Below are 27718 nucleotides of genomic sequence, written 5' to 3' on the forward strand. Positions count from 1 at the left end.
AGGAGTAAGCATCTTTTAATTTCATGGCTTCAATCACCATCTGCAGTGACTTTGGAGCCCCCCAAAAATAAAGTCTGACACTGTTTTCACTGTTTCCCCATCTATTTCTCATGAAGTGATGGGACCAGATGCCATGATCTTCGTTTTCTGAATGTTGAGTTTTAAGCCAAATTTTTCACTATCCACTTTCACTTTCATCAAGAGGCTTTTTAGTTCCTCTTCACTTTCTGCCATAAGGGTGGTGGCATCTGCATATCTGAGGTTATTGATATTTCTCCCGACAATCTTGATTCCAGCATGTGCTTCTTCCAGTCCAGCGTTTCTCATGATGTACTCTGCATATAAGTTAAATAAGCAGGGTGACATATACAGCCTTGACATACTCCTTTTCCTATTTGGAACCTGTCTGTTTTTCCATGTCCAGTTCTAACTGTTGCTTCCTGACCTGCATATAGATTTCCCAAGAGGCAGTTCAGGTGGTCTGGCATTCCATCTCTTTCAGAATTTTCCACAGACTATTGTGATCCACACAGTCAAAGGCTTTGGCATAGTCAAAAAGCAGAAATAGATGTTTTTCTGGAACTCTCTTGCTTTTTCCATAATCCAGCACATGTTGGTAATTTGATCTCTGGTTCCTCTGCCTTTTCTAAAACCAGCTTGAACACCTGGAAGTTCACAGTTCACCTATTGCTGAAGCCTGGCTTGGAGAATTTTGAGTGGTTCAGTGGTTAAGAGTTTGCCTACTAATACAGAGGATACAGGTTCAATCCCCAGGTGGGGAGCTAAGAAACCCCCACACATGCCTCACAGCCAAAAATAACTGAATAAAAAGCAACCATATTACTGCTTTTTTAAAACATTTTATATTTTTACCATGGCCATATGGCTATACGACGTGGAGGCTGCCATCATCTCCAATTTGGGGGGACCACTCTTTCTCATTATATTCCAGCCAAACCTAAAATTTTCTCCTTTTGTCTGCATTTCACACTCAGGAACTGGCCACAGCTTGTTCTTCTCATTGTAATACTTCCTCATTATCTGCGAATCTGATAAGTCAATCACGTCCCAGTTTAGAAAGTATTTCTTCCAGAGGCATTTCAAAAACCTCCTAAACCTATTAATAGCCCTCAGTAAGACCAAGAAAACAAGCTATTTTTTTTTAATGTGTTAATCTAAGATAATACAATTTTAATACAAACTGCTTGTAATATGGAAGAATGAATCTGACTCCATATTAAATCTGTTTATTTTACTTTAGCCTTTGCATTCTATGGCTTTTGCTTTAAGTTCAGAGCGCTACCCACAGCCTGAAATATACAGGATACAGACTTTCAAGGCTCTGATATTTAAGGGTATAACACTTTCCTGTTAGGTAGGAAGTTAAGCATGAGCAAAAAGGGCTGGCTTAGATGAAAGTGAAAGTGGAGAGTGAAAAAGTTGGCTTAAAGCTCAACATTCAGAAAACGAAGATCATGGCATCCAGTCCCATCACTTCATGGGACATAGATGGGGAAACAGTGGAAAGAGTGTCAGAATTTATTTTTCTGGGCTCCAAAATCACTACAGATGGTGACTGCAGCCATGAAATTAAAAGATGCTTACTCCTTGGAAGGAAAGTTACGACCAACCTAGATAGCATATTCAAAAGCAGAGACATTACTTTGCCAACGAAGGTCCATCTAGTCAAGGCTATGGTTTTTCCTGTGGTCATGTATGGATGTGAAAGTTGGACTGTGAAGAAGGCTGAACACCAAAGAACTGATGCTTTTGAACTGCGGTGTTGGAGAAGACTCTTGAGAGTCCCTTGGACTGCAAGGAGCTCCAACCAGTCCATTCTGAAGGAGATCAGCCCTGGGATTTCTTTGGAAGGAATGATGCTAAAGCTGAAACTCCAGTACTTTGGCCACCTCATGCGAAGAGTTGACTCATTGGAAAGGACTCTGATGCTGGGAGGGATTGGGGGCAAGAGGAGAAGGGGGCGACAGAGGATGAGATGGCTGGATGGCATCACTGACTCGATGGATGTGAGTCTGAGTGAACTCTGGGAATTGGTGATGGACAGGGAGGCCTTGCGTGCTGTGATTCATGGGGTCGCAAAGAGTCGGACATGACTGAGTGACTGATCTGATCTGATCTGATCTAGCTGAAAAGGATGCAAGCTGATATCGAAATCCTATCCCGAACATGTCCAGGAGAGCTCACAGATATGCTACAAAAATAACAACAGACTTTTCCAACTACTGTGCATGCGCCCTAGGCACACTGTGGATACAAACTAACTACAGGGGCTACTTCAAGTAACCATAGGCAGCTAGGAGCCGCTTAAGGATTCATAAGTATTTTATACACACAGACGTCTCTACACATGGACATAATGAGATGGCCAACACTGAAATCAGATTGAATATATTCTTTGTGGCCAAAGATGGAGAGGCTCTATACAGTCAGCAAAAACAAGACTGGGAGCTGACTGTGACTCAGATTGTGAACTCCTTATTGCCAAATTCAGATTGAAATTGAAGAAAGTAGGCAAAACCACTAGACCATTCAGTTATGACCTAAATCAAATCCCTTATGATTGATTACACAGTGGGAGTGAGAAATAGATTTAATGGACTAGATTTGATAGAAAGAGTGCCTGATGAACTATGGACAGAGATTTGGGACACTGTACAGGTGACAGGGATCAAGAACATCCCCAAGAAAAAGAAATGCCAAGAAAAAAAAAAAAAAAGGCTCTCTGAGGAGGCTTTACAAATAGCTGTGAAAGAAGATAAGTGAAAGGCAAAGGAGAAAAGGAAAGACATACCCATTTAAATGCAGAGTTCCAAAAAATAGCAAGGAGAGATATGAAAGCCTTCCTCAGTGATCAGTGCAAAGAAATAGAGGAAAACAAAAGACAGGGAAAGACTAGAGATTTCTTCAAGAATATTAGAGATATCAAGGGAACATTTCATGCAAAGATGGGCTTAAAAAAGGACAGAAAAGGTCCCTGCTTCTGTAGGGACCTAACAGAAGCAGAAGATACTAAGAAGAGGTTGTACAGAAGATTTGTACAAAAAAGATCTTCATGACCCAGATAATCATGATGGTGTGATCACTCACCTACAGCCAGACCTGGAGTGTGAAGTCAAGTGGGACTTAGGAAGCATCATTACAAACAAAGCTAGTGGAGGAGATGGAATTCCAGTTGAGCTATTTAAAATCATAAAAGATGATGCTGTGAAAGTGCTGCACACAAAATGCGAGCAAATTTGGAAAACTCAGCAGTGGCCACGGGACTGGAAAAAGTCAGTTTTCATTTCAATACCAAAGAAAGGCAATGACAAAGAATGCTCAAACTACCACACAATTTCACTCATCTCACTCGCTAGCAAAGTAATGCTTAAAATTCTCCAAGCCAGGCTTCAAGAGTATATGAGCTGTGAACTTCCAGATGTCAAGCTGGTTTTAGAAAAGGCAGAAGAACCAGAGATCAAATTGCCAACATCCATTGGAACACTGAAAAATCATACAGTTTCAGAAAAACCTCTATTACTGCTTTATTGACTAGGCCAATACCTTTGACCCTGTGGCTCACAATAAACTGTGGAAAATTCTTAAAGAGATGGGAATACCAGACCACCTGACCTGCCTCTTGAGAAACCTGTATGCAGGTCAGAAGCAACAGTTAGAACTGGACATGGAACAACAGACTTGTTGAAAATAGGAAAAGGAGTACATCAAGGCTGTATATTGTCACCCTGCTTATTTAACTTATATGCAGAGTACATCATGAGAAATGCTGGGCTGGATGAAGTACAAGCTGGAATCAAGATTGCTGGGAGAAATATCATTAACCTCATATATGCAGATGACATTATGCTTATGGCAGAAATTGAAGAAGAGTCTCTTGATGAAAGTGAAAGTGTTGAGTGAAAAAGTTGGCTTAAAATTCAACATTCAGAAAACTAAGGCATCCGGACCCATCACTTCATAGCAAATAGATGGGGAAACAGTGTAAACAGTGGTTGACTTTATTTTGGGGGGCTCCAAAATTATTGCAGATGGTAATAACAGCCATGAAATTAAAAGATGCTTATTCCTTGGAAGGAAAGTCATGACCAACTTAGACAGCATATTAAAAAGCAGAGACAATAATTTGCCAACAAAAGTCTGTCTCATTGAGGATATGGTTTTTGCAGTAGTCATGTATGGATGTGAGAGTTAAACTATAAAGAAAGCTGAGCACTGAAGAATTGATGGTTTTGAACTGGAGATCTGGAGAAGATTCTTGAGAGTCCCTTGGACTCCAAGGAGGTCCAAGCAGTCCACCCTAAAAGAGATCAGTCCTGAGTGTTCATTGGAAGGACTGATGCTGAAGTTGAAACTCCAATATTGGCCACCTGATGTGAAGAGCTAACTCTTTTGAAAAAACCCTGATGCTTGGAAAGATTGAAGGCAGGAGGAGAAGGGGACAACAGAAGATGAGATGGTTGGATGGCATCACTGACTCAATGGAGATGAGTTTGAATAAACTCCTGGAGTTGGTGATGGACAGGGAGGCCTGGCGTTCTGTGGTCCATTGGGTCACGAAGAGTCAGACATGACTGAATGACTGAACTGAACTGAACTGAACATACATCTGATTATAGTAGACTGAATTATGGAAGACATGTGCAACAGAGTCTGCTTTTATGTAACTTGCAACTGTCAATCAGCCTTAAGTATATGCCAATTTTTATTCCCTTTCCTGATTGGTAGTGAGTAGAAGCCCTGTTTTGAACAGTGCACAACCAAGAGGAGGAGACAGGAAGTAAAAAGGAAAGTCAAGCAGTCATCAGAACTCATTCAGGGTTGCCACACTCCCATGTCTTGGAAGATCTGTCTACTTGAGCTGTAACTGAGCGGTAACTTGTCTCTTGCTTTAAACTTTAGTCCTTTGTTCCAAATCTTTGCTGTGATGAGGCAAGAATAGAGGAAGATAAATAAACTGGTGTGACATTTCCATTCATGTAGAGATAAAAAGTTGCAGAACAGATAATAACATTTGACATGGAAGTTTACAGGAACATCGTGGTTTGACATCCATGGACAGCTGCAGGAAAAAAAGCATGTCAAAAAAGCACTAAGAATTTTGAAACAACCAACCATATCCCTCCTTCACTTTGCTTTTAAAACTATCTTGCTGAAATCCATCAGGGAATTCAAGGTTTTGGGCTTGGAATGAGCCACCTATCCCCTTTCACAGCCCTGCATTAAACCTTTCTCTCTTCCAAACTCCAACGTTTGATTTGGCTTCATTGTGCCTTGAGCACATGAACTTGTGCTTTGCAACATGTATATAGTACAAAGTCATTTACAATTTGTGGTTTCATTTTTAAGAAAAAGAATATCAAATTTTTGATACACAAACAGAAATTGTCTTAGCACCATGTAAGTGACAAGTGTAAGGTATGGTGATAGATATTGGACTGTACTGGAAAAAACAACAGACATGATTCCTGCTCTTATGCTATTTCAAGGTCCAAAAACTTAAGATTGCACAGAAACAGTAGCTTCTTCCTTATTAACATGAGGTTTTGAATGACTGAATCAGTTTTGCTGTGGTTAATCATGAAAAAAAAAAAAAAAAGCAGGTGTTTTTGTCTGTTTTCCAAATTCTTTAGGGGCTGTAGCATACATTCATTAAAATTTCAGCCTATTTATGGATGCAACTAGGCAGTATGAGTGTCTGTTTTATGAGCTAACTCAAGAGGTAAAGAGGAAAAAAAAAAAAAAAACAAAACCAGAAAGTCCTTTCAGTTACAAAACAAAACTTGAAAGAACAAAATTAAGGCAAAGAGTAAATAAGAAACAAAAAGAATTAGTAGTGTAGCCATTATTTGGAGAGTTTGAGGTTTAATATGGTCAACCATCACACCAGAGTGTCTAATCACTGTTTTGTTATATTTAATTACCTTTATACATCAAGTAAGTCTGGGATGGTGCTGGCCTGAGATGTATATCTACCATTTAGCTCAATCTGCTAATTGGAAGACTGACCAAAATGTTTTATAAAATTGCTGTAATTTTGCTCTTGAGTTCATCAGAATATACTAATTAATTTTAAGTGGTGAACCAATGTCATGTTTTTCCACAACAAAGGGTAGTATGAAGAATCTAAACTCAAGAGGGCTACTCACTGGCTTTTATTATCGTTATTTGGGAAAATTATTCAAAATAATGTTTAAAGAAGCAGCAGTCAGGTTAGAATGGCACATTAGTGAGATGTGAGACTAAAACAAGAGGGGAAAAAAAGCTATGTCATTAGGAGTGAGAGAAAAATAGACTACAGTCAGAGGGTGATATTGAAACAATTTTCTGATATGGATCTGAAGTAAAGGTCACTTTAAAGTGATCATTTTTTTTCTCTGAGTAAAACAGGAAAAGCAATCAGACATTAAGAGATAGTCATTAAACAAAATAACCCAAATGAGATATATGTTATTCTGAGTTAAAGGAGAAAGATTATTTGAAGTAAAATAAAAGTCATTTCAAATATTTTCTTAAAATGGGGTTAAAATTTGGGAAAATAAACTCAATTAAAACATAAACAATTTTGAGAATAAAAATTTTATATACTTTCAAATTCTGATATTTGATATAAAGAATATTATTAGAGTAAAATAGGACCTTTTGGATATTACATATCCTAGCTGATAAAAAAAAAAATACAAGTGAGATGGGGGATAGATGGGTCCCGGGGCTGGACATCTGGTGTTTTATAAGTGGAATAAAATTCAAGGTTTGTTCTTACCCAGACACCCAAGGAGAAAGCTAGTGACAAAAGCTGAGCTCTGCTAAAGTAGAGATAAGATGCCCACTCCTGAGGTCAAGGAAGACTTCCCTGTCTGCCTATGGCACCAGAAGGCTTCTTTGGGCTCAAAAAGGGAGTGGGGCCCCATCCAATAAAAAAAGTGGACATGCACCCATAGGTCTCTGTGGTGGAATCCATCTTAGAAAAAAGTTACACATGCATCTTGAGGAAGATCCACGAACCTGTCAGATGTGAAGAGAGAAACAAAATAATTGACCAGAGATAAATAAAGACCTGGAAGGACTGGACTATGTAAGTGATTTACCTTTAAAGATTAATCATCTCTTTGCTGCACTCCTCCTCGCTCAGGACGCCAGTACTCCTCTCCAGGTGTGTGTCTCTGCCTAGTTTCTGACTCATTGTGCTCCTCTTCATTAGAGAAGAAGTTCATACCCTTTCTCTCTGATTGTGTATTTCTGCCTAGCTTCTGACTTAAACAAATTGCTTTTCTGTATGCTCTCCTATATACTGTGCTGTGTCTCTAATAATAAACTTTGTACCTTTTTTTTTTTTTTTTACATTTTTTGCCTCTTTGAAACATTCTTGCTTTCAAACCAGGGAAAGATCCAGGGCCACTTTACTTCTAGCCTCTAGCCCCTGGTGGTCTAGTGGTTAGTATTCCTGGTTTCCATCCAAGCTACGTAGGTCCAATCTCTGGGCAGGGAAACAATATCTCTCTTCAGGAGCACTCACTGTTCTCCTTCCAAGATCTCAAGGACCACACAAAAACACAAATAATGAATTCCTGTGTAGTTGATTTAAAAGGGAGGAAATTGGATAAACAATTATTATAATGAAATGTAAAATTTTATGAAAAGGTTATTTGCTTAGTATTTTAATTATTAAAATTTTTATCCCATTTATTCCTATTTAAGTTTGGATATATAATAACACACACACACACACACACACACACATAGACAGGTAGAGATAGGTAGATAGATGAGAAGACACACATACACACACACAAAGCACACAGATGTCATTTTAATGTTTTAAGCCCACTTGAGTTTTCTTGCTTGGAAAATCCCATAGACAGAGGTGCCTCGTGGGCTACTTAGTCTATGGGGTTGCAAAGAGTCAGACACACTGATTGACTAACACTAGATCCTGACCACTAGAACAAGATAAATAATGTATTAAACCTTAAAATGACATCTGTGTGTTTTGTGTGTGCATATGTGTGTCTTCTGCTCAAAGAAAAAAGTAACAAATGAATAATATAATGAAGTGCAGATATTTCTCATCTCAAGCAAAGTTGCTGTGATATACCTATTTTCTGAAGGATACAAGAAATGAATCTATTATCAACAATGTAAGTGGTAAGAAAGTCACTAAATGTGCTCTCAAAAAATTTTATAATATATAGATTTGTAAATATAAGATTTTTTTAAATTTTTTTAAAAATTTTATTTTATTTTTAAACTTTACATAATTGTATTAGTTTTGCCAAATATCAAAATGAATCCATCACAGGTATACATGTGCTCCCCATCCTGAACCCTCCTCCCTCCTCCCTCCCCATACCATCCCTCTGGGTCGTCCCAGTGCACTAGCCCCAAGCATCCAGTATCGTGCATTGAACCTGGACTGGCATCTCGTTTCATACATGTTTTACATGTTTCAATGCCATTCTCCCAAATCTTCCCACCCTCTCCCTCTCCCACAGAGTCCATAAGACTGTTCCATACATCAGTGTCTCTTTTGCTGTCTCGTACACAGGGTTATTGTTATCATCTTTCTAAATTCCATATAAATGTGTTAGTATACTGTATTGATGTTTTTCCTTCTGGCTTACTTCACTCTGTATAATAGGCTCCAGTTTCATCCACCTCATTAGAACTGATTCAAATGTATTCTTTTTAATGGCTGAGTAATACTCCATTGTGTATATGTACCACCGCTTTCTTATCCATTCATCTGCTGATGGGCATCTAGGTTGCTTCCAGTTCCTGGCTATTATAAACAGTGCTGCGATGAACATTGGGGTACACGTATCTCTTTCCCTTCTGGTTTCCTCAGTGTGTATGCCCAGCAGTGGGATTGCTGGATCATAAGGCAGTTCTATTTCCAGTTTTTTAAGGAATCTCCACACTGTTCTCCATAGTGGTTGTACTAGTTTGCATTCCCACCAACAGTGTAAGAGGGTTCCCTTTTCTCCACACCCTCTCCAACATTTATTATTTGTAGACTTTTGGATTGCAGCCATTCTGACTGGTGTGAAATGGTACCTCATAGTGGTCTAACACCATACACAAAAATAAATTCAAAATGGATTAAAGATCTAAACATAAGACCAGAAACTATAAAACTCCTAGGAGAACATAGGCAAAACACTCTCTGACATACATCACAGCAGGATCCTCTATGACCCACTTCCCAGAATATCGGAAATAAAAGCAAAAATAAACAAATGGGACCTAATTAACCTTAAAAGCTTCTGCACATCAAAGGAAACTATCAGCAAAGTGAAAAGACAGCCTTCAGAATGGGAGAAAATAAAAGCAATTGAAGCAACTGACAAACAACTAATCTCAAAAATATACAAGCAACTCCTACAGCTCAACTCCAGAAAAATAAATGACCCAATCAAAAAATGGGCCAAAGAACTAAATAGACATTTCTCCAAAGAAGACATACAGATGGCTAACAAACACATGAAAAGATGCTCAATATATTTTTAAGAAAAACAATAAGAAAGCATACCTAATTGAAATAAGATGAATATGAGTCGAGAAACAGATATACCAAAAGGTATCACATAAGGAAAATTAAAATGAAAAAAAAATGTGTCTGCATTGGCAACAATAAAATTCACAAACAAAATAGAAAAAATTAAATATGAAATACAGAATTAATTTCCCAAGTTAAGTGGAAAAGAAATAAAATGACTGGGAAAGAAATGTGCTTATGGAAAAGAAATCAGTGCTCAAAACTACACATAACCATTAACATAAATACATACTAAAATATATATCCCAAAACCAAAGGACTAGAATAATGGAAAAAGAATCAAACAAACAAAAAATAATCCTCAGTAGATAAAACCTTCCTCAGTCAAATAAAGACATGATTGAGATTGTTGAAATGAATTTCCAAATACTAAGTTAAAAGAATGAAAGGCAGCTATCAGGTTATGCCCTGGTAAACATTTTAAAATTGGAATATATGGCAAAACCAATACAATATTGTAAAGTTAAAAAATAAAATAAAATATATATATAAAAAAATAAAAATAAATAAAATTGGAGAAGAATATGACAGCAGGTAAACTACTCTCTCTCAGCCCCACATTCTCTATTCTGTACTCTGCTTTTTGATGTAGGGACTGAAACTCAGTGAACCACTTTTCTGTCTTGCCACCTGGTTCCTTCCCTCTTTCAGATGTGACAATGAACAGGTGCTAGAGGGAGATTGAAAGGTGCTAGAGGAGAAAGGGTCTTGCTCCTTTTTGCTTGTTTCCCATTCCTGTGAGTGTCGCCCCATCTTTCTTTTTGCATCCAGTTTCATTTAAAAATTGCCATTTTTCAAAACTTAATATCGGCCTTATTGAGACTCAGAACTATCAGCAGCAGCAGACTGGCACCACCACCTCCTCAGAACTCCAGATCACAGGCCAAGGAACCCCTCTTTCACATCAGAGATGCCAGCTGAGCAGAGATCTAATCACAAATGTCTGGATTTCAGCTGCACAAGGTTTTCTAAATTTGATTTTCTAAATCTTAATTTAAGAAAATTTCTTAATTTAAGAAATTATCAGAAATTCATCTCTGATTTTCTAAATCTTAATAATTACAATCCCCTCTTAATTTTCCAATACTAGGGACAATAGCTGTTTCCTTTAGTTGATACATTACGGTGTGTTCTTTGAAAGAAAGTGAAGTCGCTCAGTCGTGTTCGACTTTTTGTGACCACATGGGCTGTAGCCTACCAGGCTTCTCCGTCTGTGGGATTTTCAAGGCAAGAGTACCAGAGTGGGTTGTCATTTCCTTCTCCAGGATATCTTCCTGATCCAGGGATCAAACCTGGGTCTCCTGCATTACAGGCAGACGCCTTACCCTCTGAGCTTCCAGGAAAGCCCATAGTGTTCTTTAGTTAATTTTTATATCTACTTAACAAATACTTAGATTATCTTTATGTAGAATAACTGATAAGTGACTGTTGTAGTTTCTGTCACTTGACTGTACTTTAACTGATAGAAAAAAATCTCTGTAAGAATGCAAGTCTGAAATTTAAAAACACATTAAAGGTGGAAAACTTCTGGACTTATCACACATCTAGCTAATAATAATAATAAAAAAAATTGCAGCAGATTAGTAATCACTGTTTAACGATACATGGTTTTGACATTAAACTAGTCAAACCAATTTACAACAAATGAGTGAAGACATAGGAAAGTTTAATATATACATATAAGGTCTAATAAATTATATAATCAACATATCCCTCCTAGAAAATAGTAGTAGTAGTAATATACTACTAATAATAAAGTAAGATGCATTTACCTAGAAGTAATTTCTAGAACACATGAAGAACTCTACAAAGCGAAATGAAAGAAAAAATAAAGAAACTCCTCCCATGAAAACAGGAAAAATACTTAAGCATATATTTTAGTCAGAAAAAATAAACAGATAAGTACATAAAAAAGTGTTCAATCTTAGTCATTAATTGAATATTATCCACTAGAATAGAATAAACCATTAAAGATAAAAACTAGCATTACCAAATCAGTAGGATATGGAGTATCTAGAATACTTATACACTGTTAATACATACATAAATTAGGAAAAGCATTTTCAAAATTTATTAAACACAAGTGTGCTGGATAACCTAGCAATTGCTGTTCCATGTCCAAACCCAGCTAAATTGTATATGCGTACTCACAAAGGACATATATATTTGAAGATGCTCACAGCAGCACTATCATTAATAAGCAAGAAGTGGAAACTATTAAAATGACAATTTTGTTATGCTAAGGCAAAACAAACTACAGTACAATTATTAATACTATTTTGTGAAATTCTGAATTTCAAGACAAAATAAATAAAACTAAGCACATGCTAGCAAGTTAATGTTCAAAATCCTGTAAGCTATGCTTCAGCAGTATGTGAACCTAGAGCTGCCAGATGTACAAGCTGGATTTAAAAAAGAAGAACTGGAAATCAAATTGGCAACATCCATTGGATCATAGACAAAGCAAGGAGATTACAGAAAAAAATATATTTCTGCTTCATTTACTACATGAAATTTTTTGTGTGGATCACAACAAACTGGAGAATTCTTAAAGAGATGGGAATACCAAGCCAACTTACTTGCCTCCTGAAAAACTTGTATTCAGGACAAGAAACAGAACTGGATGTGGAACAACAGATTGGTTCAAAATTGAAAAAGGAGTGCATCAAAGCTGTATATTGTCACCCTACTTGTTTACCTTCTATGCAGAGCACATCATGTGAAATGCTGGGCTGGATGAATCACTACCTGGAATCAAGATTGCTGGGATAAACATCAACAGCCTTGTTATGCAGATGATACCATTCTAATGGCAGAAAGCAAAGAGGAACTAAAGAGCCTCTTGAAGAGGGTGTTAGAGGAGAGTTTAAGAGCTGCCTTAAAACTCAACATTCAAAAAACTAAGATCATGGCATCTAGTCCCTGTACTTCATGACAAATAATTGGGGGAAAAGTGGAAATAGTGCCAGATTTTATTTTCTTGGGCTCCAAGAAAATCACTGTGGATAGTGGCTGCAGCCATGAAATTAAAAGATGCTTGCTTCTTGGAAGAAAAGTTATGACAAATATAGACAGCTTATCAAAGCAGAGACACTACTTTGCTGACATAGGTCTGTAGAGTCAAAGCTATGGTTTTCCTGCAGTCATGTATGGATGTGAGAGTTGGACCATAAAGAAAGCTGAGACCATAGAGAAAAATTGTGGTGCTTAAGAAGACTCTTGAGAGTCCCTTGGACAGTAAAGAGATCAGACCAGTCAATTTAAAAGGGAATCAACCCTAAATATTCATTGGAAGGACTAATGCTGAAGCTGAAACTGCAATACTTTGGCCACCTGATGCAAAGAGCTGACTCATTGGAAAAGACTATTTCTAGGAAAGATTGAGGGCAGTAGGAGAAGGGAATGACTGAGGATGAGGTGTCTGGATGGCATCACAGACTCAATGGACATGAATTTGAGCAAACTCCAGGAGCCAATAAAGGATAGAGAAGCCTGATGTCTGAGTCCATGGGGTCTCAATGAGTGAGACAGAAACTGAACAACAACAAGCCAAGTTCAAATTAATGAATAAGAAAACAAGAGGGAAAACAAGTAGAGCTTCATTCTATGCACATATTTGACTAAAAAGAGAAACAAAAAGAGAATAATGACACTGAGAAAACCTAAGACAAAATGAATAATAATGTTAACTCCTAAATATAAGAAACTCGGAAGATAATAACAGTACAAAAGTAGATATAACAACACACAATCAATTACTTTATTAATCGTAGGATTGGAAGTAATATAAAACTGCTTTCTTTTAAATATTAGAATCTCAGTAAAATATAACTTTTAAATGGAATATATGTGATAATATATATATTTTCTATCATTTCTCATGCTCAAATATTTATACTTCTCATGTTTGTAGAAACATAACAGATATATTATAGAAAGCCTCTCAATCTATAAGAAAGCTCCATATCATATGGAAAATGTTAGGAAATTGATTTTCAAAACCATTAGTCCATGTAGACCAAACAGATAAAAAATAGACTATAGAATGCAGCAAAATATTAAATGAATAATTTAAAAAGGATGAGTTGGTTTTATTCTGTGCATATAATAATGATTTATAGTCATGATATTTATTTACATTACCATATAATAGAAAAAATAATAAAACATAATTTTACACATTTTAAGAAAATTTAATAAAACATCATACCAAATATGATTTTTTAAGTAAAATTTCCATTAATGAAATTATAGACAATGATAAGATCTGGCCCTTAAAATCACTTGGTATAAGTATCCCAAATGACAATTAATGTCACACAGACAGCAAAGTATTAAAGTTTTCCCAATTAAAAGACAGTTGAGGTCACCTGATATTAATATTTATGTTGTTATTCTAAAAATAAAAGGAATTCATTAAAAAGAAGACAAGCATTCATATTAAGAAGTAAAAAATTTCATTTGCATTTATTTTACCATGTTTATCTTCGTAGAGAATCTATCATTATAAATTGAAAAATATATATATTTTGAAAATATATATAAATTGAAAAATAATATAACTGACATGTGCATTTTAGTAAGGTAGTTACTATAAACATAAATACTTAAACTTTCTTCTCTACTGCACTATTAAATGCATAATTAATACATACTAATATGTAAACCAAAATATAATATCTGTGATGTTCAAAAATACAAACAAATGTGAATGAAGCTCAGAAAGCATAATATTAAACCTATACTCAAATTAAAACTGCTAAACTACATTGGGGCTTCCCAGGTAGAACACTGGTAAAGAATCCACCTGTCAGTGCAGGAGATGCAAGAGAGGTGAATTCTATCCCTGGATTGGGAAGATCCCTTGATGTAGGAAATGACAACCCACTCCAGTATTCTTGTCTGGAAAATTCCATGGACAGAAGAGTCTGGCAGGCTACAGCCCATGGGGTCACAAAGAGTAAGACAAAGCTGAGTGGCAGAGCATAAACCCATGCACAAAATAAATAGAGACTAATTTTAAGATATAAAAGTAAGGTTGTATTATCAAATGAAAAGATTTCAAATGTATAGATCTAAATTTTCTCTAATTACTCTGGAAATACTTATTTCTAGGCAAATTCCTTAATGGATTCTCAGGAAGTATATATGACAGTAAGAATTTACTTTTAAAATGTTAGTTGATCAGTCATGTCTGGCTCTGTGACCTCATGGACTCTAGCCCATCAGATTCCTCTGTGCATGGAATTCTTCAGGCAAGAATTTTGGAGTGGGCAGCCATTCCCTTCTCCAGAGAATCTTCCCACTCCAGGGATCAAACATGAGTCTCCTGCATTGCAGTCATGTTCTTTACCATTTTTACCAAGGGATCTTTACCATTGCAAGCAGATTCTTTACCAGGAAGTCCTAATTTTAAGTGCACAATAAACCTAAATGAAAACTGAATCCTAAGCCTGAGGAAATCACAGATTGATAAATATATAAATATGAAATTTGAGAGTCCAAAATATATGCAATTAAAATCATAAATGGACATAATATGTTAATATTGATGAAAGTAGAAAATATTGGTATATATTCTGTAATACATATACACACATCTGATGAAATAGAATGAGCAGTTTACTCAAACTTAGCCTCATACTAATAAAAACATTTTGTTTTTAAAACAATTATTTTTCAAAGCAAATCATGATAATAAGTTATCGGTCAGGATGCAAGACATTTTTTGCATGATACTATTGAAAAAGCATTTTGGTGACTCCTAGGAAAGACAGGGCTCCCCAGGTGGTGCTAGTGCTAAAGAACTGGCCTGCCAATGCAAGAGACATAAGAGATATCAGTTCAATCCCTGGATAGGGAAGACACCCTGGAGAAGGGAATGGTAGCCCACTCCAGTATTTTCACCTGGAGAATTGCATGGACAGAGGAGCCTGGTGGGCTACAGTCCTTGGGGTCACAAAGAGTTGGACATGACTGAAGTGACAGCATGCATGCATGCACCAAAGACAAAGTTTAAATTAAAATAGTCCTTTGAAGCTAGAAAATATTTCAGTCCCAATTGTCTTGCAATTCACTTTGTAGAAATTCTTCCTAAGGGTACAGTTAGGAAGGTGCCCCAAAGTTTATATCTAATGGTATTCAGTGTATCTTTTCATGTATAATATCTAAATTTGGGGATTGTTTTAGACACACATCACTGTAGATATGTGTTTTAGATATATTTAGATATTTTGGATTGGAGAAGGCAATGGCAATCTACTCCAGTACTCTTGCCTGGCAAATCCCATGGACAGAGGAGCCTGTTAGACTGCAGTCCATGGGGTCACTAGGAGTCAGACACAACTGAGCGACTTCACTTTCACTTTTCACTTTCATGCATTAGAGAAGGAAATGGCAACCCACTCCAGTATTCTTGCCTGGAGGATGCCAGGGTCGAGGAAGCCTGATGGGCTGCCGTCTATGGGGTTGCACAGAGTCAGACACAATTGAAGTGACTTAGCAGCAGCAGCCGCAGCAGATATTTTGGATATTAAAAGTCAGAGACTAGTGTAAATAATTTATAAACAGAAAACTCAATTAAAGACAACTGAGAAATTGAAATGGGGAGCTCTTATACCCTATGATAATAGCAGAGCCCAACAGGAAGAAAGGCTTCCCATATGCAGGAGATGCAAGAGATACGTGTTCCATCCCTGGGTTAGGAAGATGCCCTGAAGTAGGAAATTGGCAATCAGATCCATTATTCTTGCCTGGAGAATCCCATGAACAGAAAAGCCTGGCAAGCTACAGTCCATGGGGTCACAAAGAGTTAGACATGACTCAATACACACACACACACAACAGAAAGAATCTTCTTTTTCATGAAAACGACTAAGCCAGGGAAAAAACACTGTTTACTCTAACCTTCTCAACTTCCTTTTTCTCGATAAAATCTTTATCTTCCTCTTCCCTTTGGGACATGCATATGCTCACCATTATTGTAGATCCAAAATTGCAATTCTGTGCTAATTCTGAATAAACCTGCCTTTGCTGCAGTCATATTTGGCAGTCTGCTTATTTCAGATCAGTACTAGCTACTTAAATTTATAGTGTTCGCTTACATTTATCATGTTTTGTGTGTTTTTGTGGGAATTTTTTGGCACAAAATAAATTACTGTATAGCCATTAAAATGTGAATTTCCTAGAGTTTTTAAAGCCAAAGAATGCATGTATGTGCAATTTAGCTGAGGAAAGCAGTTTATTTATATTTTAACAGTGGGATATAATAATAACTTCATAGATACTTACATATATTTAGGAAAAATTTGTCAAAGGTAATTAAATTCTCAAAAGTTATTACTTAATTGGATGTGTAATTCTTTCAACACTTATTCAGTAAATAGATTGAATGTGCATTATGCCTAAGGATACAATAATGAATATTGTAGACAGATACCAAGATTTATTGACCATGTATACCTAGTAAAAATAGAAAACAATAGCACATGTAATTTTATGAACTGCAAACAATTTGGGATAGTGTGCAGGGTGGTCTATTTTAAATAAGAGTAAGAGTAAATAACTGTCTATGTGGACAGATTTTGAGATGAAATTTGAGCAATGATAAAAGGCCAAGCATGTGAAGATTGTAAGGAATAGCATTTAGGCAAAAAAAAAAAAAGTACACTCAAAGGGATTGAGTGGGATTAGAGTTGCTGTATTTGAAGCAAAGATGAAAGGGCAATTTGGCTGATGTATTGAGGAAAAAATGTAGAGTAGGCAGAAACAAGATCCAGTGGATGACTTTAGGTAGAGATAGGCATTGTATTCTAATTTTACGACGTTCTTGAAGAGAACTGATAGGTTATTTGTATTTCTAAAGCAGCTCTGGCTGCATTAGCAAATGGACTTTAGGGGGAAGAGAAGGAAGGAGACTGGAAACTTCTGCTGTAGTCCCTGCCAGAGGTGTTATCTTTGTTTAGGGCAGAGTTTCTCAGATAGTGAGAGGGAGTATATTTTGCCACCCCAGAGGATATATTAGGCAATATTTGGAGACTTCTTTTGGTTATCACATTGGGCAGGTGGGTACAGCTGGTATCTAGTGGATAGAAGCCAGTCTGCTGCTAAACATTGTACATGCACAGGGCCGAGCCTCATAGCCAACAAAGAATTATCTGACTCAAAATATCAACAGTGTTGAGTTTGAAAATCCCTGACTTAGGGTGATAGGAATGGAAAAGGAGAAAAGTAGAGAGATTGATACAATCAGGCAAAAAACATTAAGAACCAAACTTTTGGTAGTCTTTCAAAAGGCTCCTCAGACTATTTCACCAGAAATGGCAAAATATGCAGTTCACATAATTTTCATGAAATATATTTAATACTTTTAAACAAGCAATTAAGATTAAGAAATTTGAAGATTTTTGTTGTTTTTTGTTTCGTTTTGTTTTCAATTTTTTTTTGGCTATTCTTCTTAATTTTTATTTTATGTTGGAGTTCAATCCCTGGGTCAGGAAGATCCCATAGAGAAGGAAATGGCAATCCACTTCGTTATTCTTTCCTGGGAAATCACATGGACAGAGGAGCTTGGTGGGCTACAGTTCATGGTGTCTCAAAAGAGTCAGACACAATTTAGCGACTACATAACAACAATAGTTAGCAATATTAGTTTCAGGTATGCAAGAAAGTGATTCACTTATGAACATACATGTATCTTCTTTTTCAAGTTCTTTTCCCATTTAGATTATTACAGAGTATTGAGTAAAATTCCCTGTTCTATATATTTTTTAGGGTTTTGGGGGGCTTTTGGTCATTTTTGTTATTTTTGTTTGGTTTTATTTTATAAGAAGTGATAATTGGAAAAATACACACTCTTGAACTGTCAATAATCCATGAAGACTAAACTTAAAAAAAATCAAAACCTAAATTTTTAAAAAAGAGTTTTTTCAAAGCAGTTTGCTAAATGTTATTTTAAAAGAACATTCACTCAAAATCTTTTTTCAGATTAAAAAAAAAAAAAGTCTACTCACTTGCCGTTCAATGCTGCCACCCCAACTGTGCTTCGGGCAATTGACATGCTAGCTACAAATGTCCACTGCTGACTCTGAGGATCCCACCTTTCCACTGTGTTCAGATAACTCCAGCCATCATGGCCTCCCACAGCATAGATAGGGCCTTCTAGTACTGTCACACCTGCAACAAAGGAGAGATAAAAAGTGAATGAATCACGACACAGTGAGGTTCTCAAATCAAATTAACAAAAGCTGTTATTCAGCTTTTATGTCATTCAGAATGGCCTCTATCAGCTAACAAATGATTTCACTGAGGTCAAAACTAATCACTATGGATTGAACCATTTCATTCACATGAAAACATAAAGGAATCCATCAAAATATTATGACCTAGATGCTTTATGAGGGAAAATATATTTTCTTATTTATGATCATATGAAGATTCAAAATCTAAAAGTCAGAGATGATGCATCTTATGCCTCTACTTTTGAAGACTGTTTCTACACTGCAATTTAAAGTACTTTTATTTATATTCAGCAAAACTGCATTAAGCAGTGTAATATAATTAGTTTGAATTTCAAGTTAGGGTCCTCTAAGTTTTGGCTGCCTGTCAAAACATAATAAATGTATCTAAAGCTTAGAGAATACAATGCCTCTTTTCTTATAAGCTGAAATTATTAAACACAAGCAATTAAATTATTTATGAGTCATCAATAGATGATATATACAACTTTTACACACTGTTTTTTTCCTGTCAATTCACTTCTATATTAGATGAATTTTCTTAAATGTTAAACAATCACTAAGTATTTAAATATTGTGTTTATATTTACTGAAGTGGTCTCACTATCTATTAGGAGAATTCTGGTGAATTTTCCACAAGTTTCAAAGCGGAATGTCTGATTGTTAAGAACTCTGAAGTATCTGTGATTCTTACCCTGTTTCCTAGCCGACAAGTTAAACTGCCACAAAAGTATGTATATTGAGAGAAGACACAAGGCTCCTGGGTCATAGAAGAAAGATAGTTATCACCATAACAATGGCAATAGTCAGAGTATCAACATTTTTTTTGTATCAGTTCTCCAAGCCCCAATTTCCCAGTCTTGGTTACGCCAAGAGGATTTTAATATCTCCTTCATGTTGACCAGACTTGAGACAGGATTCTCCTGCCTCTAGAATCCTGACCTCACTTTCCTTAAAGCACTTACTTTAAACAACTTGTAATTGCAAATTGCAAGTTTTCTGTCCCTTTGAGAAGTTAGTCTTTTAAAAAGCCTATTGCCAGTGTTACAGCCGCATACTTTCTTTCTGCAAGAACCTAGGAATATAATCAGCAAGAAAGTTACTGTTTTTATCTCCCAGTTTCTGTGCAAGAGTAAGAGCTTAACTTCAACTGACACCTTGCTTCAAGTTGTAAGTCTACCTCTTGTTTGGAAGATAGGAAATGCAATTTACCTTTGTTTAAATAAGGCCGATTTGCAAACTAAGACTACTTATGACCCACCCATGCATTACAGCTCTCAGAAACTCCCTCCACTCCCCTATGTTTTAGTGGAGGTGCATTCGGCCTCAATTCTGGCCTCTTTTCCTTATTGCAATAGTATTGAATAAAGTCTTCCTTGTCTGTTTATCTATTACACCTTTTTTCTTTTTTTTTGCTTTGACAATAGTTAGATGAAATCTGTACATTCAATGGGTTGTAAGTTAATTTGAAGTTGGAAGCAAAGTAATATATAACGGACAACAAACTTATATACCCATTGCTCCAGAAGGAGACATTCTCTTCATGCTTTTAAGTATGATTGTCTTTTACTATGGAGAAAAGAACTATCTTTATCTTACTAGTCTTTCTGTTATAAAAATTTGGGGGAGGGGAAGTCAGTCTTGTTTAAAAGTTGTGCAAAAATGTGAAAGACTCATGGAGAATTGTGTCTCAACACAGAGGTGAAAGTAAAATGATACTTTTAATCTATTCATGAGTTAATAACTTATTCAACTACTGTTTATTGAATGTCTACTATGTGTTAGGAATTTTTCTTATCGCCAAAGTGCCAAAAAAATATAGGTGAATAAAAAAAAGTCCCTGACCTCATTGAACTTACATAGTCATTAAATACTCAATTAAAATGGAATAAGTGTTACAGAATCCAGGGTTCTGTCTGCTTGCTGCTCAAAAGCCATCAAAAAGGCCAGGTTGGTGGAAAGTTTGGTTTATTTGAATGTCAGCAACCAAGAGACAGGGTGAGAAGGGCAGGTGCCTGTCCAAGTAGCCTACTACCCTCATCCCGACAAGAGCTTTTATAGTGGAAGGAGGGAGTTACTTGCTGAAACACCACAGTCAGTTTTGACAGCAGTCTTGAAGTTGGTCACCAGTGGTCTGACCAGCACGGTCTTGATTGCTTTAAATATAGTTAGTCTTCAGTTCCAGAGTTGTTTTGTTGCATTTCTTGAGGCCAGTTCTCAGAATTGTGGCAGTTTATGTCATGAGTACAGTCTGGTCATCATGTAGTTAAATTCTCCAGCTGGTGGAGGTTTCAGTATCTCTATCTAAGATACCTCAAAAATATGGTTCAGAATATTACCTATAGCTCTGCAGAAGGAGCTGAATGTCTTTGATTATGTTTAATGACTACAATATTTTTATTGGTCTCCTTTGATTGTTTTCCTTTGTTTTGCATGCTTTCACTTCTATGATTAAACTTATTATTTGACAAAAGTCAGGCTGAGGACATGGGAGGGATCAAGGACCATAGGATCCTGCTTCATTTCATAAATACATTATTCACAGCAGCAAAGCCTTGAGTGGCCCCAGTATCAATTATAAGAGAAAAAAAAAAAGGACAAAGGAGACAGAGAGGAAATGTTCAGATGGGTTGGGGGATTTTTCAGAGCTTCTGGTATCTGAAAATTATGAGTGAAGAGTGTTTTTAGGAGGATGGGTCAATTATTTACCTGCCTCTTTCTTACCAAGTCCAAGTTTATATTGGATATGGAATGAGAAAGTTGCTCTTGATTTTGAAAGTAGATTCTGTACCAATACTATCAGTTCAGTTTCATTTATTTGCTCAGTCGTGTCCAACTCTTCATGACTCCATGAACCACAGCACGCCAGGCTTCCCTGTCCATCACCAACTCCCAGAGTCCACTCAAATCCATGTCCATTGGGTCGGTGATGCCATCAAACCATCTCATCCTCTGACGTTCCCTTCTCCTCCTGCCCTCAATCTTTCCTGGCATCAGGGTCTTTTCCAAAAAGTCAGCTCTTCGCATCAGGTGGCCAAAGTATTGGAGTTTCAGCTTCAACATCAGTCGCTCCAATGAACACCCAAGATTGATCTCCTTTAGGATGGACTGGTTGTATCTCCTTGTAATTCAAGGTACCCTCAAGAGTCTTCCCCAACACCACAGTTAAAAGCATCAATTCTTTGGCTCTCAGCTTTCTTTATAGTCCAACTCTCATATCCATACATGATCACTGGAAAAACCATAGCCTTGACTACATGGACTTTTGTTGACAAAGTAATGTCTTTGCTTTTTAATATGCTGTCTAGGTCAGTCATAACTTTCCTCCAAAGGGGTAAGTGTCTTTTAATTTCATGGCTGAAATCATCATCTGCAGTGATTTTGGAGTCCAAAAAGATAAAGTCTGACACTGTTTCTGCTTTTTCCCATCTATTCGTCATGAAGTGATGGGACCAGATGCCATGATCTTTGTTTTCTGAATGTTGAGCTTTAAGCCAACTTTTCACTTTCCTCTTTCACTTTCATCAAGAGGCTCTTTAGTTCTTCTTCACTTTCTGCCATAAGGGTGGTATCATCTGCGTATCTGAGGTTATTGATATTTCTCCTGGCAATCTTGATTCCAGCTTGTGCTTCTTCCAGCCCAGTATTTCTCATGATGTACTCTACATATAAGTTAAATAAGCAGGGTGATAATATACAGCCTTTACGTACTCCTTTTCCTATTTGGAACCAGTCTGTTGTTCCATGTCCATTTCTAACTGTTGTGTCCCGACCTGCATACAGATTTCTCAAGAGGCAGGTCAGGTGGTCTGGTATGCCCATCTCATTCAGAATTTTCCATAGTTTATTGTGATCCACACAGTCAAAGTCTCTGGCATAGTCAATAAAGCAGAAATAGATGTTTTTTTCTGGAACTCTCTTGTATTTTCAATGATCCAGTAGATGTTGGCAATTTGATCTCTGGTTCCTCTGCCTTTTCTAAAACCAGCTTGAACATCTGAAAGTTCACGGTTCATGTATTGCTGAAGCCTGGCTTGGAGAATTTTAAGCTTTACTTTACTAGCATGTGAGATGAGTGCAATTGTGCAGTAGTTTGAATATTCTTTGGCATTGCCTTTCTTTGGGATTGGAATGAAAACTGACCTTTTCCAGTCCTGTGGCCACTGTTGAGATTTCCAAATTTGCTGGCATATTGAGTGCAGCACTTTCACAGCATCATCTTTCAGGATTTTTAAATAGCTCAACTGGAATTCCATCACCTTCAGTAGCTTTGTTCATTGTGATGCTTTCTAAGGCCCATTTGACGTCACATTCCAGGATGTCTGGCTCTAGGTGAGTAATCACACCATCGTGATTATCTGGGTCGTGAAGATCTTTTTTGTGCAGTTCTTCTGTGTATTCTTGCCACCTCTTCTTAATATCTTCTGCTTCTGTTAGGTCCCTGCCATTTCTGTCCTTTATTGAGCCCATCTTTGCATGAAATATTCCCTTGATATCTCTAATTTTCTTGAAGAGATAGATCTCTAGTGTTTCTGTTTCTATTGCTTTCCTCTGTTTCCTTGCATTGATTGCTGAGGAAGGCTTTCTTATCTCTTCTTGCTATTCTTTGGAACTCTGCATTCAGATGCTTATATCGTTCCTTTTCTCCTTTGCTTTTTGCTTCCCTTCTTTTCACAGCTATTTGTAAGGCCTTCCCAGACAGCCATTTTGCTTTTTTGCATTTCACTATACAAGTTTTAATTTGTCTGGTGATTATTTATTCAGTTATGTACTCTATAAAAATACTTAATCTGTGATGGTTTTAATTTTGAGGTTACAGTAAGTTCCCTACATATGAACCTTCAAGTTCATATGTATGAACTTGCCTGGGAAGTATTCTTGCCTGGGAAATCCCTGTAGCCTGCCAGGAATTTTGTATTTTATATTGCTGTTTAGTTGCTCAGTCATGTTCAACTCTTTTGCAACCCCATGGACAACAGAGAAATTTTATAGAAGAAGATATATGAAGGTCCTATAAGCATATAAAATGTTTGATATAGCTGGTAATCGGAATAATCAGGATATAAAAATAAAACATCTTTGAGAGAAAGTTTTTGACAACCATACTTTACTATTTTTAAAATTTTAAAAGTGTTTTAATATCAAAAACTCTTAAAAACATTGGAACAGAAATTTTTATGACTAGATTGTTGTTTAAGTATACCACTTTGGAAAGAAACTTAACAGTATTTTGTGAAAGTATTATGATCTAGTTTTTATACAATTTTAAATACTTTATAATATTTTAATGGGGAATATACACAAAAAATACAAATATAATTAATGATTTTATATATTAAAATGTTTTAATTAATCAAGGTATTTTGAGTGAGAATATCAGGGCTAGGGGTAAGAAAAAATATTGTGTCTTCTCCCTTTCAAGTTATGTTTATAACATTCATTCAGGTGATTAGATGAGTCATTCATTTATTTTCCATTGCATATACTATTACATTGTATGAATAAGCAACTTTTATAGGTCCATTTCATTGGTATCATAAATGTTGATAGAAACTGCAGATGATTTTTGTTGACAACATTGACAATACAGGGTAATTGCCGGAGCTCAAATTTCAGTTTGTTTCTACCAGCTGTGTGACAATGAAAAAAAAAAAATCCCTTATTTCCTGCATCTCAGTATACTTATCCTTTAAGAATGCCTCAGTTCAGTTCAATCATTCAGCCATGTCCGACTCTTTGCAACCCCATGGACTGCAGCACACCTGGCTTCCGTGTCTATCACCATCTTTTGAGGCTTGCTCAGACTCATGTCTATTGAGTTGGTGATGCCATTCAACCATCTCATCTTCTGTCATCCCCTTCTCCTCCTGCCTACAATCTTTCCCAGCATCAGGGTCTTTTCCAATGAGTCAGTTCTTTGCATCAGATGGCCAAAGTATTGGAGTTTCAGCTTCAGCATCAGTCCTTCCAGTGTTTATTGAGGACTGATCTTTAAGATTGATTAGTTTGATCTCCTTGCAGTCCAAAGGACTCTCAAGAGTCTTCTTCAACACCACAATTCAAAAACATCCATTCTTCAATGCTCAGCTTTCTTTATAGTCCAACTCTCACATCCATACATGACTATTGGAAAAATCATAACTTTGACTAGATGGACCTTCGTCAGCAAAGTAACATCTCTGCTTTTTAATATGTTGTCTAGGTTGGTCATAGCTTTTCTTCCAAGGAGCAAGCATCTTTTAATTTCATGATTACAGTCATCGTCTACAGTGATTTTGGAGCACAAGAAAATAAAGTCTGTCACTGTTTCCATTGTTTCCCCATCTATTTGCCATGAAGTGATGGGACCAGATGAAATGATCTTCATTTTCTGAATGCTGAGTGTTCAGCCAAGTTTTTTGTTCTCCTCTTTCACTTTCATCAAGACACTGTTTAGTTTTTCCTCACTTTCTGCCATAAGGGTGGTGTCATCTGCATATTGTTGATATTTCCACCAGCAATCTTGATTCCAGCTTGTGCTTCATCCAGGCCAACATTTCACATGATGTACTTTGTATATAAGTTAAATAAGCAGGGTGACAGTATAAAGCTTTGACATAGTATTATTACCTCTGAAAATTCTGCAATATAATATTAGAAAATTTTGTGTAATTTTTCTTCAAGATAGTTCAGTGAAAGCATCAATCCATTACTAATTGTCAGGTAAAACACCACAAGTTAAAGCTGAGCAGTTTCCATATGGGCTTTAGAGCACAGATAAATACAATGGATATTAAGGTCTTTAAATATAAAGAGTGATCTTGGGGGCAGTCATTTTGACAGGTAACTCCTGCAAAAAGTTTAGCTTAAGAGTAAAATTTACTGCTTACATAATTTACCTCAAAATATTTGTTTTACTATTTTTATATTAATGCAACTGATATATTAATTTGTTCTCCTGAGAAAGAAGTCATCTGTCCATGTTAATATTATCCATTCAAAATATTGCTAACTTTATTTTAAACTCTCAGTCCTTCCAATTTAAAGAGAATATATATTCTAATTATGAAAAATAATGAAAACCTTAAAGTACTTTTTAGTATTTAATTTTTATATATTTACCATTATTTACATATTTAAAAATCGTGAAACTGTGAAATATAAGATTTCCTTTTGCCTAGGTAGAGAAATTTATTTTTAAATGAATAATAGTGCATTTAAATTTCTTTTAACTTAATCATTGAGTTGAATAAATATTCCTTAATGGAAGTCACAGAATACATCTAACTCATCAGTGGCTTCATAATATGCATATGACTTTTTGAGCACAACTTATTTACTTTATTTTCTAAATTCTTTTTTATAATCATCACCAAAGTTACAGTAGTATCTAGTAAATATTTATAACTAATCATTAGTGAGACTTAATTCTACTATAATTATATACTTTTACTTCAGGAACAATGAATCACTAAGCAATAGCTCATAAGAATGAACATTTTACAGTTGCTCTGTGCAAAGAATTAAACAAACAAAAAACCCTTGTGTAATGAGGAATAGGGAAGTAGATAAGTAAGTATATATTTTACTCACAATACTCTGGAAAAATATCTTAAAAATATTAAATACCTCTATTTATATATTTATAGAAATAGAGAAAAGAGAGGGATAGAAAAAAAAAAAGGTTGTGAAATTTTTCTCAATGTTATAAATGTATACATATATAATTATACAATTTTTACTGTTGTTCAGTCGAGAAGTTGTGTCTGACTCTCTTGTGACCCTATGGACTGAAAAACCATTCCAGGCTTCCCTGCCCTTGGAACTTTCCAGGAAGGAATACTGGGGCGGGTTTCCATTTCCTTCTTCAAATATATACAATACGCTGTCTATAAATATCTTTCTCTATATAATTCTGATGTAAAATACACCTTGGTTGACGCAAATATATTTTTTAAATGTTGATCACAGGTAGAATAAGACGGACTAAGTTACTAGGAATATTTTACTAGTGGAGGTGATAGAATTCCAGTTGAGCTATTTCAAATCCTGAAAGATGATGCTGTGAAAGTGCTGCACTCAATATGCCAGCAAATTTGGAAATCTCAGCAGTGGCCACAGGACTGGAAAAGGTCAGTATTCATTTCAAAGTCAAAGAAAGGCAATGCCAAAGAATGCTCAAACTACCGCACATTGCACTCATCTCACACGCTAGTAAAGTAATGCTTAAAATTCTCCAAGCCAGGCTTCAGCAATATGCGAACCATGAACCTCCTGATGTTCAACCTGGTTTTAGAAAAGGAAGAGGAACCAGAGATCAAATTGCCAACATCCGCTGAATCATGGAAAAAGCAAGAGAGTTCCAGAAAAACATCTATTTCTGCTTTATTGACTATGCCAAAGCCTTTGACTGTGTGGATCACAATAAACTGTGGAAAATTCTAAAAGGGTTGGGCGTACCAGACCACTTAATCTGCCTCTTGAGAAATTTGTATGCAGGTCAGGAAGCAACAGTTAGAACTGGACATGGAACAACAGACTGGTTCCAAATAGAAAAAGAAGTACGTCAAGTCTGTATATTGTCACCCTGTCTATTTAACTTCTATGCAGAGTACATCATGAGAAACGCTGGACTGGAAGAAACACAGGCTGGAATCAAGATTGCCGGGAGAAATATCAATCACCTCAGATATGCAGATGACACCACCCTTATGGCAGAAAGTGAAGAGGAACTAAAAAGCCTCTTGATGAAGGTGAAAGTGGAGAGTGAAAAAGTTGGCTTAAAACTCAACATTCAGAAAACGAAGATCATGGCATCTGGTCCCATCACTTCATGGGAAATGGGGAAACAGTGGAAACAGTGTCAGACTCTATTTTTCTGGGCTCCAAAATCACTGCACATGGTGACTGCAGCCATGAAATTAAAAGA

At 36.3% G+C, this 27718-nt stretch overlaps 1 protein-coding gene across 1 annotated transcript in view; it reads right to left on the reverse strand.

Annotated features, from left to right (window-relative positions):
- Positions 1-27718, reverse strand: part of KLHL1 (kelch like family member 1) — a 526330-nt gene that overhangs the window by 37258 nt on the left and 461354 nt on the right. The window contains exon 8 of the mRNA NM_001193055.2: positions 18586-18748. Coding sequence (NP_001179984.2) covers positions 18586-18748 — 163 coding nt within the window. The remainder of the gene's footprint in view (positions 1-18585; positions 18749-27718) is intronic.

The sequence above is a fragment of the Bos taurus genome, chromosome 12 (genome assembly GCF_002263795.3).
Source record: "Bos taurus isolate L1 Dominette 01449 registration number 42190680 breed Hereford chromosome 12, ARS-UCD2.0, whole genome shotgun sequence".
Taxonomy (NCBI): Eukaryota; Metazoa; Chordata; class Mammalia; order Artiodactyla; family Bovidae; genus Bos; species Bos taurus.